The sequence below is a fragment of the Macaca fascicularis genome, chromosome 13, assembly GCF_037993035.2.
Source record: "Macaca fascicularis isolate 582-1 chromosome 13, T2T-MFA8v1.1".
NCBI classification, from domain to species: Eukaryota; Metazoa; Chordata; class Mammalia; order Primates; family Cercopithecidae; genus Macaca; species Macaca fascicularis.
The window spans coordinates 16,252,292-16,267,177 of record NC_088387.1 but is presented as its reverse complement, the minus strand read 5'-3'; the positions used below and the strand labels follow the sequence as shown (position 1 = coordinate 16,267,177).

At 38.3% G+C, this 14,886-nt stretch overlaps 1 protein-coding gene across 6 annotated transcripts in view; it reads right to left on the bottom strand.

Moving 5' to 3' along the window:
* LOC102123033 (E3 SUMO-protein ligase RanBP2) overlaps positions 1-14,886 on the bottom strand; it is a 70,784-nt gene that overhangs the window by 13,199 nt on the left and 42,699 nt on the right. For 3 of the 6 annotated variants that reach the window (XM_005575235.4, XM_045368858.2, XM_015433363.3), the window contains exons 18-21: positions 13,016-13,151; positions 9,391-9,485; positions 3,202-8,353; positions 2,255-2,332 (exon numbers count right to left, since the gene is read on the bottom strand). In XM_005575235.4, coding sequence (XP_005575292.3) covers positions 2,255-2,332; positions 3,202-8,353; positions 9,391-9,485; positions 13,016-13,151 — 5,461 coding nt within the window. The remainder of the gene's footprint in view (positions 1-2,254; positions 2,333-3,201; positions 8,354-9,390; positions 9,486-13,015; positions 13,152-14,886) is intronic. The other 3 variants (XM_005575233.4, XM_074011225.1, XM_065526780.1) reach the window with 1 other exon arrangement.

Here is a 14,886-nt window from a genome sequence, read left to right as displayed (position 1 = left end):
GGAGAGTTAACAATTGCCAAGAATGGAAGGTGATTAGAGTTGCATCTACTTTGTCTACATTCCAAGCATGATACTAGATAAAATTAAATAAAAACTGTTACTCTATGGGTAACTAACACTATAAAATCTAAGATGATTCATATGGCTGAAAACCACCCATCTCCAGCCACCATCAATGCAAAGGGCAAAAAATTAGAGAGAGAAAAAACTTCTATATGCAACCTGTTCTGATCTATTAATGTAAAGAAGAATTTCTGGCTAAAGGAGTTTAATAAAGTAAGCCAGTCAAGAAGCATGCCATGTATACCAACTGGTGACAGGGAAACATTCTGAGAGCTATGCTGTCCAATATGGTAGCCTAGCAACATTCTATTAAAACCTTACAAGGTAGCTAGTCCAAATCAAGACATGCTAATACTAAGTGTAAACACACACACTGGATTTTGAAGACTTGGTGAAAAACAATAATGTAAAATATCAATTTTTATGTTAATTAGAAGTTAAAATGATATTTTGGATATCATGAGTGAAATCAAATATATCAATAAAATTACTTTCATCTGTTTCCCTTTTTTTTTTTTTTATTTTTTTTTTTTTTTTGAGACGGAGTCTCGCTCTGTCGCCCAGGGTGGAGTGCAGTGGCGCGATCTCGGCTCACTGCAAGCTCCGCCTCCCGGTTCACGCCATTCTCCTGCCTCAGCCTCCCGAGTAGCTGGGACTACAGGCGCCCACAACCGCGCCCGGCTAATTTTTTTTGTATTTTTAGTAGAGACGGGGTTTCACCATGGTCTCGATCTCCTGACCTTGTGATCCGCCCGCCTCGGCCTCCCAAAGTGCTGGGATTACAGGCGTGAGCCACCGCGCCCGGCCCTGTTTCCCTTTTTAACTGTTTCTTTTTATTCTTTTTAATATGGCTACTAGAAAATTTATTTATTTAATTTATTTGAGATGTGGTCTTGCTTTGTCACCCAGAGCTGGAGTGTAGTGATGTGATCATAGTTTACTGAAGCCTGGAACTTGTGGGCTCAAGTGATCCCTCTGCCTCAGCCTCCCAAGTAGCTGGGATTATAGGCACAAGCCTGCACCAAATGACAATTTTAAATTACATACACAGGTTATACTTTATTTCTATTGGATGACACTGCTCTGGAGAACCAGCGCCCTTCCTTTCACAATGTTAAATTTGTCCTTCTCCTACATTATAAACAAAAACTTAGTATCATTACCTAGATAGGAGAAATAACAGTACACCGTAAGATAAAGGTTCTTGTTCCAGTTCTACTATTACTCAGTCAAGACACCTTGGGTAAATGAGATAGCCTCTCTTGGCCTCAGTTTACTCATGTCTAAAGTCTTCATTTCTAAGGTGCCTTGGGACAATGACATTATCAGATTCAAAACAGAATAAGGCTCTTTGTTCTACAGTAGTGTATAGACACATTCGTTCTTAGGTCAGGGATTCCTAACCTAGAGCTCACAGAAACTGTATGCAAGTATACATCCACTTTCGAAACTGTATGCTAGTATACATCCACTTTTAAGTTCACTTTTCATATTTCTCAAAGACTGTATCTTTAAAAATAAAAGATTAAGAGCTACCTTAGCCAGTAATAAAACTGGTATACTTAAAAAAAATCAGAGATTGTTACTTTATCATTGTACTTGTTTGGCATGGCTAAGATGTGTTACTGGTCACTAATGGTGAGATTTCACTTCCCTAAACTTTCTAGAAGGCCTTCAACAGATCCCACTTCTTGTTCCACTCTAGCAGCCACACTTCTAAAAATGATCTGTGCAACATATATAATACACAAGCTGTAGAATGCTGGCTGTTAAAAATGGGGTCCATTTTCAAATACAACATTTTTCTAAACCGTGCACAAAAGAACAGCCCTACAGGGACACTCTTCCATATTGTATACATGCCGTTGCCAATACATTTGAATACTGGCAGACGTTAGTGGCTAAAGATAAACATTAGATAAAACATAGGTCTTCATTGAGCAGACTTGAAATAACAGAGTAATGAAGTACATTACAAATCAGCATCCCAGTATATTTTAAAAAACAAACCAAAAATAAAGGATGTCATGCCACCAGTCAAAAGGTGCTTTGCTTAAACTGGCATTCTTTAACATGCATGTTGTAGTGTTAAGTACTTAATTTCATACAGCCACAGTTATTAATACTTTGCTAAGGGCTACCAGCTGCTAAAAACTGCTGTTATCTCATACTGAGAATGCTAGTTCTATACCTTTGTTCTCAGGCTGTGAGGAAGGGGTGCTAGTCCAAAAGGCCATGGGATTAGATTTAAAAAGGCTAAAATTAAATCCTAGAAAATGAAGAATATTTCATTTTTTAACATTTTGGGAAACAAAATGAATATGCTTTTAAAACATAAAAAGCCAGAATCCCTCAATTTATACCACCAATCTGATTGTCTTATATATTCATTTACCCCTGTAGTTTCATTCTTTGCTCATTTAATAAATGAGCAAGACTAACATACAACATATAAAATGAGAACATCTCAGTATCATGTTCTTTTTTTTTTTTTTTGGAGACAAAGTCTCACTCTGTCACCCAGCCAGGCTGGAGTGCAGTGGCATGATTTCAGCTCACTGCTACCTCCATCTCCTGTGTCAAGTGATCCTCCTGCCTCAATCTCCTGAGTAGCTGCTAATTCTAGGCACGCACCACCATGCCCGGCTAATTTTTGTATTTTCAGTAGAAACAGGGTTTCACCATGTTGGCCAGGCTGGTCTCGAACTCCTGAGCTTAAGCGATCTGCCTACTTCAACCTCCGAAAGTGCTGGGATTCTAGGCATGAGCCACTGTGCCCGGCCTCAGTATCATGTTTTCTGAGTGACAAACTGAACAAATGAAAATGAAAACTTTTTTTTAAAAAAAGACTCGTTAACGCGCATGATTCAAGCATGAGTCCGTACACTGTACTGAGTTCTTTTGCTCTGCCCTAGCATGAAAGAAGTATCTTCCAGTTACTGAAATGTCTTAAACTAAGTTCTGTTGCTCTTTGAAACCTCACCGTGAACTTATTAAGGGAGAAAAATATATTGCTCAAATATTTTGGGGGTGTTCACAAAGCATCGTTTATATCCCAACATTAGTATTCTACAAAGAGTGCATCAAGTTAAACATTAAAAGAAAAATTGTGCTTAACTTTAACAACAAAGTACTTACCCTTTTCTGGTGTTTTAAATGTGTAATTGATTGAAGATTCTTCCGTTGGAAAGGAAGCAAAGAGATTTTTGACTTTGCTATCTGAAGACTGTTCGGTATCAGAGTTCTTTGACAGTTCACATTTGTTAGGTTCCACTTTGCTTTCAGATCCACTCTGGGCTACTGAACTAGTTTCGCTATTGTTACTTTTCAAAGGTGCATTAAAACTAAATCCAAACAAAGACCCAGTGGCTGAACTGTTGCCAAATGCAAATGGTTTTGATTTTTCACTACTAAAAATGCTTTTAACAGACTCTGAACCAAATACAAACTTTGGAGGAGAAACCACTGCTTTTGTTGTTGTTTCAGATGTGCTAGACACTTCAACTTCTGAAGTTGCATCTGCTACATCATCACCCTGAATAACATCTGTCCTCTCTCTTGTGGTCTCTTCTAATACAGCTACAGCAATTTTGCCACATGGTGACTCTCTGGGAGTGCCTGACCGAGAAACATGAGGTGTTATCAAAGAATCTTTTTCCTGGGCTGTTTTTGCTTCATCAAAAATTTTCTTAAATGAGTCTGCAACATCCTGTAGTTTAAAACGAACAGCTAAATGCTCTACTCTTCTTTCTCCATCTGCAAAATCACATGCAGTCCACACCCATACTCTTTCTGTCCCTTTCATATTTTGCAAAGTCATGTCTGGAGTTATTCTGTGATTGGCACAAAGTTTTAATACTTGGTCTCTTCTCATCACTATACGAACTTGCTTATTATCATAATTCTGTAAAATCTTTATATCACCAATGCCCCTTTCTTTCCACTGACCAACATCTTTATCGTATCTGTAGAGTTTTGCCCTGTGACTAAAAACAACTTGTTCATTTTCCTCACCACTGGATACTTCAACTAGATCAGGTAAAGGAACAACAGGTTCAAAGTACTGTCCATCTCTCTCTTCTTCTTGAGTAACATCAGATTCTTCATCAGTGCCAACTGATGTCCCACTCTGATTCAACTTGGCAGGAGACTTAGATGGACTCAAAGCAGATTTAAAACTGAAGTTAAATCCTGTTGTTGACTCACCAAAGCGGAAAAGATTTTTTCTCACAGGGCTACTTGCCAATGGAGAAGCATGTACTGAGCTACTACTAACACTATCATCCAAAGCATCTTCCCTTAAATCATAGTTATCCCATTCTAATGTGGGCCCAGTGTTTTCGGGATTGGGTTTTATTGTTGTGTCTGAGGCACTGGCAGAACCTGTACCTGAATTCTTATTCTCTTCTTCAGTGACTTTTGTTTGATCATTTGTCAAAAATGTCTTGAAATCTTTCAGTCCACTCTTCATTTCTTCAGCTCTCTGTATTAACTTGGCAGCTCTGCCAGTATCTACAAGTTTATGGGGAGTTTGAAGTGGTATGTCTAACAGAAGCCGCTGGCATTCCTCAAACTTCTGCTTGAATTCTTCAGCCAGCTCTGGTGTTTTAAATTTTGCTGCCAACTGCTCTAGTTTGGCATCACCATCAGAGAAATCACTGGCTAACCACATCCATGCTCTGTCTGATCCAGAGAGAGGCTTCAGATTCATCGTAGTCGTTATCCAATGATTAGCACACACTTTTAGTACTTGTTCTCTTCGCATCAGCATTCTTAGTTTGCCATTGACCTCATTTTTGAGAATTTTTAAGTTCCCCAAGCCCCTTTCTTTCCACTGACTTATCTCAGCATCAAACCTAAATAGTTTTACCCGCTGTGAATACAAAACTTTTTCATCTTCTTCTCCTGTTACAAGTTCTACTTTTTCAGGCATTTGAACTACTGGTTCAAAATGGATGTCATCACTGTCCTCAGTCTTATAGGCATCATCATCTTTCTCAAAGTCACCAGAAGTGTTTGCTTTATCGGCCATTTTACCACATTGTGATGAGAATAATTTTTCTCCAGCACCTGAAAATCCCTTGAAATTGGGGTCTTTTTTGCCAAACTGAAATCCTTCTCCTGAGGTTGATTTTGCAAGATCTGCAAATGTAAAAGTGCTACTTGTTTGACCAAAAATCACACCACTACCATTCTTCTGGCTACTAATATCCTGAGCCTGGAAGCCAGAATCATTTTCAAGAGGCTTTTCACTTTTCTTTTCTTGATTCCCTGGTTCCGAAATGCCAAATTTAAATCCATCAGCAGACACAGGGATGGAAAATCCTTCTTTGGTTGACTTAAATTCTGTATTAGAAGAACCCTGAAACATAAATGAAGGTGAATTTTCTTGATCCACATGCCCAAATTTGAATCCTTGCTCTGTATTGCCAAACTTAAAAGCTTTTTCTGAGAAATTACTTTTAAATCCTGTTCCCACCTGACTTCCAGAAGAGTCATGCAACTTCATTTCTGAGCCCAATGTGAAAGCTGAAGGAGCTTCTGCAATAGGTTTATGAGTTGGTTTAGAGGCATCACAAGCCACACATGTTAAGGAAGAACTCTCATTTTGTACACAGCAAACACTACAATCCCACTGTCCTTTCTTGATGAACATTCCTTCAAATCCACTCTTTGGAGCCTTGCTTACCTCCGAAGAGGTAGGTGTTGAAATTGCAGTTGTTTGATTTTGTTTACTTGGATACTGACAAGCAATACATTTGGTAGTACTGGCTTCATTTCTTACTAAGCACATACTGCAATCCCACTGTCCTTCCTTCTTAGTGAACATTCCCTCAAATCCACTCTTTGGAGCCTTGCTTGTCTCTGAAGAGGCAGGTGTTGAAATTGCAGTAGTAGTCTGATTTTGTTTACCTGGATTCTGACAAGCAATACATTTGGTAGCACTGGCTTCATTTCTTAGTAAGCACACACTGCAATCCCATTGTCCTTCCTTCTTAGTGAACATTCCCTCAAATCCGCTCTTTGGAGCCTTGCTTGTCTCTGAAGAGGCAGGTGTTGAAATTGCAGAAGCAGTTTGATTTTGTTTACCTGGATTCTGACACGCAATACATTTGGTGGCACTGGCTTCATTTCTTACTAAGCACACACTACAATCCCATTGTCCTTCCTTCTTAGTGAACATTCCCTCAAATCCGCTCTTTGGAGCCTTGCTTGTCTCTGAAGTACCAAACTTAAAAGAGGCAGGAGCTGAAACAGAAGTAGATGGACTTGGTTTATCTGGATTCTGACAAGCAACACATCTTGTAGCATTTGCTTCATTTCGCACTAAGCATGAACTGCAATCCCACTGTCCTTCCTTCTTAGCAAACATGTCCTCAAATCCACTTTTTGGAGTTTTACTTGTCTCTGAAGTACCAAACTTAAAAGAGGCAGGTGTTGGAATAGCAGTAGCAGGTAGACTCTGTTTTCTCGGATTCAGACAAGCAGCACATTTTGTAGAGCTCCCCTCATTTTGTACCAAACATACACTGCACTCCCACTGTCCTTCCTTTGTAGAAAAAACAGATCTGAAGTCACTGTTAACAGGTTTAGGAAGATCTCCCTGGCCAAATGTAAATGAAGCCTGATGAACAAATGAAGATCCACTTTTGTTAGCAGATTTTGTGTTCTGACACGCAATGCACCTAGATACAGTAGGTTCATTTCTTACTAAACAAATACTACAATCCCAGTGACCTTCTTTCTTTGGAGTCATCAATGCAAATCGATCTTGAATATTCTCTGGGCCAGTTTTAGGAGTAAAAACAGTTTCAGATAATGGTGGGCCAACGAGTTCTTTATTGCTTGGGTTTAGATTTTGGCATGATACACATTTCTTAGCAGTTGCAGCATTCTTTAATGAGCAGCTGTTACAATGCCACCAAGACCCTTCTTTCTTTCCAACTTGAAATTCAAAATTCATGTTTCCAGCATCAGATTTGCAAATATCCTTGTTATCATGACTTGTGGGTTCTTTTACAATTCTGATAGCCTGATTTGATGCTGTGGCTACATTTGTTCCTGGGGCTTTTAAAATGCTCTGGGCTTCTTCAAACTTGCACTTAAAAAGTGCTGCTTCCTCAGGAGTTTTGAACCTAATAGCAAGTTGTTCTGGTTTTGGCAACTCATCTGCATAATCAAGGGCATGCCAGACAAAAGATCTGTCTGATCCAGCATTTGGTGTCAATTTCATATCTGGACTGATATAATGATTTGCACAGATTTTCAACACTTGCTCTCGTCTCATTAGAAGGCGAATTTTACCAGATGTTTTATGCCTCAGTATTTTTACATTGCCAATCCCACGTTCCTTCCATTCTTTGGATTCTACATCAAAACGGAACAATTTCGCACGGTTGCAAAAGAATTCTTCTTCATCTTCCTCACCAGTTTTTACTTCAATCTTATCAGGAAGAGGTACTACAGGCTCAAAGTGAGGACCATCATCATCATCATCCCCATGGGCACTTCCTCCATCTGTCTCATGGTTCTTGTTTGCTGTCTCTAAAGTGGGTGTTCCAAATACTGATTTCCCTGGACCACGGAAAGTAAACATATCATCACTTCGCCGAAAACCAGAATTCTTTTGCTGAGCTGACCCCATGTTTTCTGTAAACGAAATTCCAGACACATTTTTGCTTCCAAAATTGAATGTATTTCGAGGCCCAATGGTCTGACCACCAGGAACTGGTTTGGGTCCACTATAGCCATCTCCTTGCAAGGGTTTATCTGAAGTCAGGAGACCTAAAAGGCTTTCACTGTTACTGTAAGCTGCAGGAGGGGGCTGTGTCACAACCTGTGGTGAGGAAAATGTGAAGTCACCATCATTTGATTTGAAATTTGAGTTAAATTTAAAAGGAGGTGGCTGTGTTGTGTGTGCTGGTGTTGGCAAAGATGGCCTTATTCCTTCACCTGGCATGGGCTGAACAAAATTAGTTTTCCCAAATTCTATAGTCTTAGATTCTGCAGATCTTGAAGCATGAGCTGCAATTGGAGGTTTTGTGAAATATCCTGGTTCTGGCAAAGGTGGATTTGTGCTTGTCTGCTGAACATTGTAATTAAAGTAATCATCACCCCTGGGCGATAGAATTCCTGTTGCAGGAGACTCAAAACGCAATGCAGGAGGACCATACATCTCCTGAGAGAACATACAAGCAGATGAGCTTTGCACTGGTGGTGTGTGCATCTGTTGCGGATAGGCATAAATATGCTGTTGGGGTGGAAGCCTATTCATGCCATAGACTGGGCCCTAGAAGACAGAAAGTTAAAACATTTTGTAGATTGTCTACAAAACTACAGATAACTAAATGCAAACCAATTCTCACAAACTTCAAACATGAATATTAAGTGAAGAAGATATCATTAGGGGATGTAGTACACATCATTAACCCGTTTATGCCAGAGGCTGCAAATTTTCTGTGTGAAAAATCAGACCTTGGCAATGACCCTGAGCAGTAAGATATAAATAACTCCCAAAAGCTTAGTGTTCCAATAATGGAACACTAGGCATAAATAGGTTAAGAGAAAACCACATTGCTACAAAGATACTTGCATATATACTTGGCATATAATGAAAATTAATTACAGCATCTTAAAATCTACAACTAAAGTCATAAAATAAATACCATCTTCATTCCTAAACAATTTATCAAATGATGTTAATAATGATGATGATGATGATGATGGTAACATTTATTGAGCATTTATTAATGTGCCAGCTGGGCACTATTCTAAGCACTTTACATTATTATCTCATTTTAATATCCTCAAAAACCCTATGAATTAAGGTATTATTATTATCCTCATTTTACATATGAGGCAACTGATGCATTGAGAGGTTAAGAAACTTGCCTGTGGTCAAAATAAGCAGAAGAGCAAGGGTCTAAATGCACCCCATCACTCTGTCCTCAAAGCTATCACATTCAACTACCACTGTAATTTTGAGTCTTCAATCAATTGTTATATATATAGCTGTATCAGGCCTGAAAGTACTTACCACATAGTGGGTCAGCAAGGGCATTGTAGTTCTATTTCTGTTAAAACAGAATGATGAAGGATCCACCACTACCACTCCCATTTTTAAAATATTCTAAATATTCACACTTATTGTAACACAAAAGGTGACTAAGAAGTATAATTTCTATATCTGGAGATAAATTTAAATTATCTACACCTTAAGGGACATAAAAGTTTTAATACTGAACTGCTTTCTTGAATTTCTTTGAAGGAACCCTAAACAATTTAAAATGGAAATAATTATAAATGTATAAATTATTCCTTTGTTACCTTTGTGGGAGTAACATTAGCTGCTGGTCTGAGAAGATACTGGGAATTATATGCTGGTGACTGACTATAATATACTGAAGGGCCAGTAGTTGCAACTAAAAAAAAAAAAAGAAAATAAAGAAAACACTGTTAAAGTCTATACTACAGTTAAGACTATCTAGGCAAGAGCTATAAATACAAAAACAATAGAAATTAAAGAAAGATTTAACTACATAAATTTTAAATTTCTGTACATCAAAATACACCAATCAAGATTATCAAATGACAAACTAGAAAAAAACTGCTAAATATGACATGAAGAATAAGAGAATAGCATCGCGTGATCAACAAGAACAACTACCTCACAAGCATTAAAAAAGGAATAAAGAAGAAAGTAGCTGGTGCCTTTTCTAAGAAAGATCAGTATGATGTGGAATTATGGACATTCAGTCACAGAAAGGACGTAAGGAACCAAGATGCCATCTGATGGTCAATGCATTTGAAGTGGGTCTAGAAAATCTGCAGAAAGACTAGGTTGTATTTTGTAAACTAAAGCTATTACTGCGAATGTTCAGCTCAAAAATCACCTGACAAATTCATGGAAAGGATCTCACAAATAACACAAAATGTGTTCCTTGGCTTAAAACAAAAAGCACATCAACACTCATGCTGATGTAAACTATCTGCTCCGCCTGTTCTGTGTTTTACCAGGAAGCCACACAACTAGAAGGCACCCATGTTAATGGCAAAACTACCAACAGTCATTTGCTTGAACTGTTTTATGACAGTTTTACCAGAAAACCACCAAAAGACCTTTTATGCCTGTACATGGAAGAAGAAACAAATTGTGCCAAGAGGTTCCAAACAATTGCCTCTGGAAAGCACTGAAAAATCAAGACCTAGAAAAGGCTAGCCAGAAGCCCAAGTTTGATTTTGGAAACCTAATAGAGGTGAGGATAGCAATTTGGAAATTCCTATGGGGAGGAAGCAGGCACAGAACACAGAACAACCTGACAGAAAATGGCCCAAGAATCTTAAAGTCTTACGAGATGTCTGTCTGCATGAAAGCAAAAAGAAAAAATAAAAAAATAAAATTTTAAATTAAAAAAAAAATCTTAAAGTCTGAAATTTAAGTAGGGACTTTAATTGACTACTGACTCTAAACTGTGGGGAAAAAAACTAAAGAGCTCTAATAAATCTACTAAAAGTAATCTAATTTTTGAAAGCACCACATGAATAGACAATTTAGGAAAGAAATGTAATAGCCTCAAGGGCCGTGTTTTTGAAGTGAGCCTCGAAAATCTGCAAAATGACAAGGCTGCATCGTGCAAACTCAAGCTATTATGAAAACATTCAGGTCAAAAAAATTACCGACAAATTCATGCAAAGGATCTCACAAGGAACACAAATGTGTTCGTTTGCTTAAAAAAAACACATTGACACTCATGTTGATACACAAACTCTTCTCCATCTGTTCTGTGAGTTTTACCAAAGAAACCAAACAACTGGAAGGTACCCACGTCGAAGATGGCACAACTGCCAACAGCCATTTGCACAAACTGTTGAGCATGACTAGTATTAAAAAAAACTTAAAAATTGGTATCACTTTTGTTCCTACAAATTGGCAAAGGATTTTATAAACTAGTAAGTCAGCATTAGCAAAAGTGCGAAGATGGCACTATCAGATACTAGTGGTAAGAACATAAACTGATTCTACAAAACTAGGACAGTGTCCTAGAATTTGTAATGGCATAAACCAGAAACAACATAAATAAAGGAACAGAATTTACAGTACTTCCATGTGATGGGATACCACAAACTCATTAATATTCAAAAACATTTCAGTTTAAAAATGCTCAGAACTAAAGTAACATTTAAAAAACAGGCTAGCTCATCCACACACAACATACTAACATGGTAACAATCTCATAAAAAATACTATATGTATAGAGAAAGAACCAGAAGGAAATGCTCTCAAATATAAGAAATGTTAATAAGATGGTTAGTTTTTAGTTTTCTTCAACCTGTTCAGTACTTCTGAGCATCTCCTACGAGCTTATTAATCTTTAATTTTAATCATCTTATTTTAAAAAAATAAGGACCATCTTGATATGTTTACTATTAAGGAAAAAAAATGTATGAACACAGGAACAGAAATCAGGAGATCCTGGCTCTCCCCCTTTCAGTGCCACAAAGCTGTTCTGTGATTGGAGTCTCCATTTTTCTCAATTGTAAAATGAGGATGTGCTGTTTGTACACATTTCATAGGGTCATTGCAAGAATAAAATGAGACAATGAGAATGTTGTATTTATATGCTTGTAAAAGAACAGAAGGCCTTTTATACCTGTACACAGAAGAAATGGAACTCATGACCCAAAAGGCACCAAATAACTGACTGCACACAGCACTAAAAAAGCCCCAGAAAAGGTCAGCCCGTTTGTTTATCCTCTTACAAGCACCTATATGATGTGTAAGGTTTTTAAGTAAATAAGGTTTGAGTGTTAGACATTTCATATACTTATCTATGACTTATGACATTTAATAAGCTTCACTTCACAAAGATTTTCTGTTACTTTGCTTGTGTTGAGAAGATACCATCGCAAAAGGCTAGTGGGGTTGCTTTAACTATATGAACCATCACACAAATGTGCTCATCTAAACTAGATTTTATTCTAAATCTTTCCTGGGCTAAAAAGAGAGAAAAAAAAATGTGCACTACTGCCATTTCAGGAGTCTGTCTTACGTAAAAGGAACATTTTTTGTTTTTTCTGGCTGCCTGGGAGCAATGTATTATACTGGCAAGTGCTTTGGAGTTACACCACTGGAGTTTGAATCTTGGTTCTATCAATAACTAGCTGTATAATAATGAGTAAGTTACCTAACCTTTCTTTATCCATTTCCTCATTTATAAAAAAGGGATTAATAATGGTACCAGCCATTCTAAGTTACTGTAATTAAATAAAATTACGTTCACAAAGCACTTTTGCACATAGCCAACCCACAGTAAACACTAATAGTAACCTTAGTTCATTAACTGTTTACTGTATACTCTAATAAATGTCTGATATACAGCCACGCCCATCTGCACATACACAAATGCTCATAGTAATTATGTGAGGCAAGTATTATCTCCACATTTCAAACAGGTTAACTTACACAGCTATTACAGTGACAGAGCACAACTTAAAAACCCAGTATGATTCAGGTCCAAAGTCCTTTTCTTTCTTTATGTAACCATAATATTTCAAATTAAGTAAGATTTCCTATATAATGTCCTGCCTCTCATCATTATCATCAAAATAATTCCCCAGAGGTGTAGGTTCTTAATTAAGCATTTCTTAGTGCATAACTCTATTCATTAACATTTTTCAATTTAAGGAATAATCTCATCTCAGACAGCTTATCTGAGGTGTGGATTAAGGGTTCTTTAAGCCTTTATATACACGTGATCACATACAGCTCGTCTTTTCTGCTTGGGGTTATAAAAATCTCAGTAACACCAAATATAGCTTTTGAAGTAACATATAAACAGACGTTGACATGTACATTAACAAATATATATAAACAAGGTGATTTCACAAGTTATCTACTTAAAAGAGGCTAGTAGTTTTACTAAAATATGCGATTATCCACTTGCCAGCTCACCTGTTAGTGGAGCCCCATGAAATGTCTGTGACCCCTGATACCCATCAGGCACTGAGTCTGGTCCATAACTCTCTGTGGGCCAACGATGAGGGGATGCTGAGTTACTGCTATTTAGTTTCAACTCCTGCATTTCTTTCTATTGGAAGAAAAAAAAATCAAATAATTTTAAACATTTAATTATATCATGCCAGAAACAGTGCTGGGGAAACTTACTCTTTTAAATTTAAATAACTGATTTTTCTTTTTTTTTCTTTTTTTTTTTTTTGAGATGGAGTCTCGATCTGTCATCCAGGCTGAAGTGCAATGGCACAATCTTGGCTCACCGCAACCTCCACCTCCTGGGCTCAAGCAGTTCTCCCACCTCAGCCTCCTGAATAGCTGGGATTTATAGGCATCAGCCAGCACACCCGGCCAATGTTTTGCATTTTTAAAGTAGAGACAGGGTTTCACCATGTTTGCCAGGCGAGTCTTGAACTCCTGACCTCAACTGATCCACTGCCTTGGCCTCCCAAAGTGCTGGGATTATAGGTTGTATCTTTTTTTTTTTTTTTTTTTTTTTGAGACAGTGTCTCGCTCTGTCCCCAGGCTGGACTGCAGTGGCACTATTTCAGCTCACTGCAAGCGCCGCCTCCTGGATTCATGCCATTCTCCAGCCTCAGCCTCCCGAGTAGCTGGGACTACAGGCACCCAACAACATGCCCGGCTAATTTTTTGTATTTTTAGTAGAGATGGGGTTTCACGGTGTTAGCCAGGATGGTCTCGATCTCCTGACCTCGTGATCCGCCTGCCTCAGCCTCCCAAAGTGTTGGGATTACAGATGTGAGCCACCGTGCCTGGCCCTGATTATATCTTTTGAAAAATTCTATTTGCCAATGAGTTCTAGGTACCTGGTGCCAATTTTAAAATATGATTCTTAATTTGTTAAAACTTTACCTGCTCCCATTTTCATTCCTTAATACAAAACCTAATTCGTTAACTCTCTCACCTAAACAAATAACCTCTCCTAAATGATCATACCTTCGTTTCTATTCTACACTTGCCTACATTAATCTTTCTGACATTCACTTCCAGCCAAGACAATTCCCTGCTCAAAAAAACAAGTAACTTCAAATTAAACTTCTTTCCCCAACTTTCACAGTCCTCTAACATTACACTGAACATCTTTTCAGTGTGTTCTTTCTACACTGCTTTACTTTTCTGTCCATCTGGACTACTTGACATTCCAAATCACCTCCCCAAACTAGCTTTTCACTTAACCCCGTGCTGTAACAAAATACAACTAATTCTCAAGGTGATGTTCAAATGCCCCACCCGGAAAGGGAAAAAAGTAGTAGCTGCAGATAATTTATTATGTATATAATAATATGTCCAATGCACTTAAACTCTTAATTTTTATGCTGTCTACACTGTAGACGGTAAACAATATTGGCTCCTACCTTAAAATGAGAGAAAGGGATGCAGGGAATAATAGCTGGAATTTGAACCAGATCTGACTCCAAAAATGTTTTCTTTTTTTTTTTTTTTGAGACGGAGTCTCACTCTGTCGCCCAGGCTGGAGTACAGTGGCCAGATCTCAGCTCACTGCAAGCTCCGCCTCCCGGGTTTACGTCATTCTCCTGCCTCAGCCTCCCGAGTAGCTGGGACTACAGGCGCCCGCCACCTCGCCCGGCTAGTTTTTTTTTGTATTTTTTTAGTAGAGACGGGGTTTCACTGTGTTAGCCAGGATGGTCTCGATCCCCTGGCCTCGTGATCCGCCCATCTCGGCCTCCCAAAGTGCTGGGATTACAGGCTTGAGCCACCGCGCCCGGCCCAAAAATGTTTTCTTAACACAACTCTGCTGCCTTGACAAGATGGCAGAGAGATACAATGCC